Source organism: Ailuropoda melanoleuca, unplaced genomic scaffold, assembly GCF_002007445.2.
Source record: "Ailuropoda melanoleuca isolate Jingjing unplaced genomic scaffold, ASM200744v2 unplaced-scaffold12345, whole genome shotgun sequence".
Classification (NCBI taxonomy): Eukaryota; Metazoa; Chordata; class Mammalia; order Carnivora; family Ursidae; genus Ailuropoda; species Ailuropoda melanoleuca.
The window spans coordinates 1-4471 of record NW_023180888.1 but is presented as its reverse complement, the minus strand read 5'-3'; the positions used below and the strand labels follow the sequence as shown (position 1 = coordinate 4471).

At 58.0% G+C, this 4471-nt stretch overlaps 1 protein-coding gene across 1 annotated transcript; it reads left to right on the top strand.

Annotated features, from left to right (window-relative positions):
* The first annotated feature begins 77 nt into the window (after window positions 1-77).
* Window positions 78-4437, top strand: LOC117797757 (protein moonraker-like). The gene is made up of 3 exons (XM_034650211.1): window positions 78-2325; window positions 3387-3449; window positions 3835-4437. The coding sequence occupies exons 1-3, from the start codon at window positions 2302-2304 to the stop codon at window positions 4078-4080; spliced, it is 333 nt and encodes a 110-aa protein (XP_034506102.1). The 5' UTR covers window positions 78-2301; the 3' UTR covers window positions 4081-4437.
* Window positions 4438-4471: the final 34 nt, after the last annotated feature.

Genomic DNA, 4471 nt, shown 5'->3' with positions numbered 1-4471 from the left:
TCCGCCCCCACCTCCGTCCACCCCCACCGCCCCCGTCCCTGCAGTGAGCACAGAGTCCACAAGGCAGGTGCACTGTGAGTTTGACCCGAGTCTGTCTTCCTGGGGAGCTGGCCCTGCCCTGGCCCCCCGTCAGGTGGAGGCACCTGACGTCGCCCCGTCCTGCAGGCTGCGGCCTCGGCTGGGGAGGCCTGGCGGTCCGGTACCTGCTGTCTGAACCTCTGGTCCAGTGGCTCCCGAACGCAAATTATCCTGTCGTGTTTTGCTGTTTGGCAAAATTATTTTTAATTTGTTCAAAAAAGAGCATCATATGTGCGTATTAGGTAAAGCACTTGGATGGGCTCGTAGCCGTGACAGGAGCTAGGGGGGTGTGGGGGGATGTCTGACCGCCAGGCACAAGCGAGGCTGCGCGGTCATCCGATACTGTTTCCCACGGTTGTTCCGTGCTCCCTGTGGCCCGCGCTTCCCTGGGGAGCAGGGGATGGACTCCTTGTAGTGAGTTTGGGGTCAGACCAGCGGGTGGGAGAGAGGAGCCGGCCTCCAGCTGCGAGGAGCAGGGGTTGAGCGTCACGGGGACGACCGCGAGACCCCCAGGCTCTACCCTGATGCTCTGTGGACACGTGCACGTACCGCGAGGAGTTTTAGCTGCCGTCCCGAAATAGGTCTGATGAGCGACAGAACAGAATACACGAGTGAGGATGGTGGCCCGGGAGAAACGGGACTTGTCTCTGAGCTTCCGAGCGGCTGGCCGAGTGAGAAAGACCTTTCTCCCATGACGAGTGTGTCGTGCGGGCCATGACAGGAGTGTCGCCGCTCGTGTCTGACGCCGCTCCTCCGTGTGGGCTGCCGGGTCACCCCGTGGCATCCCGTGGTGGAAGCCATGCTGTCGGGGCACGAAGCCACGGGGGCCCCGCTCTGAGGACGTGACCTGACCAGGGGACCTTTACAGAGGGCTCCTCAAACTCTGGGGAAGGACTGGCTTGGGTGTTTTCTCATTTATTTTATTCTACTTTTTAAGATTTTGTTTGTATTAGAGACAGGTGTGCACACGTGAGGGGCAGAAGGGGCAGAGGGAGGGAGTCTCAAGCAGACTCCCCGCTGAGCGTGGCGCTTGAGCCAACGACCCAGATCGTGACCTGAGCCCCAATCAGAAGTCGCACACCTAACCGACCTATCCACCCAGGCGCCCCTCGTTTGTTTATTTTTAGTTCAAAATTTCCGCTTGTCACGGATCCGTAGCTTCTGTGCCGTAGGAGAAAGGGCGCTGTGAAAACCTGTCCGTGCATAAGTGTCTGCGTACCCGTCGTGGGCTGGGCGCGGCGTGCCACGGCCCCTCCCCAGAGCCCCCTTCCACGGGCCCCCACGGGCCCCGGTGCTTCCGGGCGCGGTGCCGTCCACCGTGTACACCGTCGGAGCCGGCGCCCGCGTTTGTCCGCGCTGCACGGCCACGCGACACGGAAGCCTGGCTCGTAGGCTCCCGCGAGAGGGCGTCTGTGCCCAGAACTCCGGATTTCAAAGTTTTCCGTTTTTCAAAACAAAAATTTTTTCGTCATTTGGCTTTTTAATGAGTCAGTGTTAAATATTTGAGTCTATAAAATACGCTTGCGCTGATGACACAGGGCTTGGGTCAGACTTGTACCCGGGAGTTTGGGATAAACATTCAGAAACCGCGGCTTCGGGAGCGGACGCCGCACGCCCCTCAGAGTCCCCCCAAAACAGCGTCCCTGAGCGTGTTTTGGAGACGTGGGGCTCCCGTGTGCACAGGCGTGTGCTCCGACAGACACGTGAAGGCTTTGCACAGCCAAGCAGTCCTAGCCTATCAAGTAAGGATTCAAGATAAGAAAGTAGCGAAGAAACCTTGCTGAGGATAAAATAGGCCAATCAAGGGTTTCTGGGCGGAAACAAAGCGTTACAGGCTTTGGCTCAACGCAGACAAGGCAGGGCAGCCCGCGGCGCTGGCAGCGGCGGAGCCCTCCACCGGGTCGGTGCCGGGACTGCGCGTGGCGGGAGCTCGGGCTGCGGCGCTCACGTCCTCCCACCCGAGTGTCGCGCGGGCCGCTCCTTCCTCGTTTCTTGGCTGCTGGAAGAGTTTGTGGGAGCTCCGTTTTTATTTTTAATAAAACCAGAGACCTTCAGCTTTATCATCTCTAGGAATAACTGGAGTTCTCACGCGTTTCTGTGCGTGGTGCATAACCCACGTTTGGGGAAACGCTGTTTTCAGATAGAGCGGAAGCAGCTCTGGATCCGGACGAGGAGCGACGAGTCCGCGTGAGGAGGCAGGAGCAAGCCGCGCGCTCGGCCCGGATGCTGTACGTGCTGCAGCAGCAGGTAGGGGGAGTGGGGGGAGCGCCGCCGGCCTTGGGGGCCCTGCACACAGCTCCGCCTCCCCGTCGCAGCAGCGCCAGCGCGGCGTCCTGCGTGACCCCTGTGCTGTTTCGTTCTTTTCCTTCGTGTCGTCTGCCTTCTGTCTATGCATACCTGTGTGTCGTGAGTACAGCGCCACGGTCCTTGAAGGGGGGTTTTTGGCTTTTGGGGTCATAGGTTCTTGACAATCTACTGAGAATGTGCCTCCTGTCCTGGAAAACGGTGCTGGTACAGCACGTATTTCTGTGGACAGAGTCGCGTGGACAGTGGATCGCCGACCCTGAGGACCCCGGGCCCAGCTGGTGCCCGGCGTTGGAGGGACGGGCCCCGTCACTTTGCCCCCGTCTCCTGTCTGTGCTGGCCGAGACGCCTAGGAGCGCCAGATGGCGTGGTTCTCTTGCAGCACAGGGAAGGACGGAGGCGTACGGGGGTCTCGGGACACATTTCGTGGCTGACGAGCTGGCGCTCACGGTTACGTTGCAGACAGATTGATTTTAAACGTCTGCTGTAACTGTGCTGCCTTACCCGTGAGTCCGCCCTTGACCCCTTGACCCCTTTCCCGTCACGTACGACACGTGCGGGCTCTGCTGATTGAGCCAGAAGCTGAAAGCTGTCATTGAACAGGGAATGCCTGCGTTAGACTTTGTTCCGTACTGTTCCGGAGGAGGTGCGTCCGCCCTGCTCCACACTGCTGCCACCGAGATTGTTCTGGAACACACATCTCACCCTGTCAGGGCTCTCTGGACATGGTGCAGCCCGCGCTCCAGCGTGGCCTCCCACCTTTTCAGAGCCACCCCCGCCTTCACTCCCTCCTGGGAAATTCCCATGACGCTGGGACCAAGGGATGGGAGGGGAACACTGTGCGCTGCTCACCGTCTCGAACTTGAAGCCGGGGACTGTGTTTTGGGTCACGAGTGAAGAGCCTTGTCTCATTTCAAGTGACTTGAATTAAACAGTGGTTATATTTGGACAAGACAGGTCAGCAGACGGGTCTGAGGTCTTTGTTTTTCCCCTTTATGAAACAGGTGAGAGAGATCCAGGAAGAGTTGGATAAATTGAGTCCACATAAGATCAGACACACGAAGAAGGTATGGCGCAGTCCATTACGAGGAACACTGCTTCTTTACAAATGGCATGTCCAGCGTCTGGGGGTGCCGTGCGTGTGGGTTCCCTGCACTAACGTGCACACGGTGCATGTAGAGACGTGTCTGAGGGGCATGAGTACCGTAAATATCCTGCATTTGGGGTGGCCCTCAAGGAACAGACTCTGAAAATAGATTCTGTTGCTGCTGGTGTAGGAAGGAAAACACTGTTTGTCACGAGAAAACTTTTCAACTTCGTAATTCCTTCCTGTGAGCAAGTTTCACAGGACGGAGTTGTCTGGAAAGAAGGCAGGCTGTAAATCCTCGTGAGGGCGGGATTGGCGTGGGGAAGTTCTGAATCTGAAATAACTCCCCTCTCACTCATTGCCAGTCGTGGGCCATGTCGCGGCTGGCGGCTGCCCACCGAGGAGCCATCCGGGCCTTACAAGTGTTGGTGACCCAGCTTACGGACCGCGGGGAGCATCCAGTTCCTGCACGCTGCAGGGAGCTGGGCGGCCTCATCCGCCAGCTGTCACTCTGCTCCGCCAGGCTGAACGCCGACTCTCCCGTCCCCGACGTGGTCGCGGACATCCTGCGACAAATCGAGGTATGGAACGGACTCCGGGTTTGTTTCTAAGCAGGGAGGTAATGCTTACTGCGGCCTCTGCTGTCGTTGGCATTTATGGAGAAGACACGACGAAGCTGCGGCCTGCTGAACTCAAGCTTCGCAGAGGACGGAGGACGCACCTTGGTTTTTATTTTATCCCTTTCACAGTCTAGTCCGTAACGCTGCGTCTCACTTGTTTGAGAATGGGTGGCTGGGTATAGAATGCGCATCGACTACTAACCAGGTCCATTGAGTCACCAGAACGTTCCATTCCCTTAACATGCACTTGAGAGAGAATCAGCACAGGAAAGGAGAGCAGCAGAGCGCTCTTCAGTTAGCGCTTGGGTGACAGTGCCAGTGTGCAGCCTCGGTGGACTTCTGGGAAGAAGGGGTGCTTGAAGACATAAGAGAGCACAGCCTC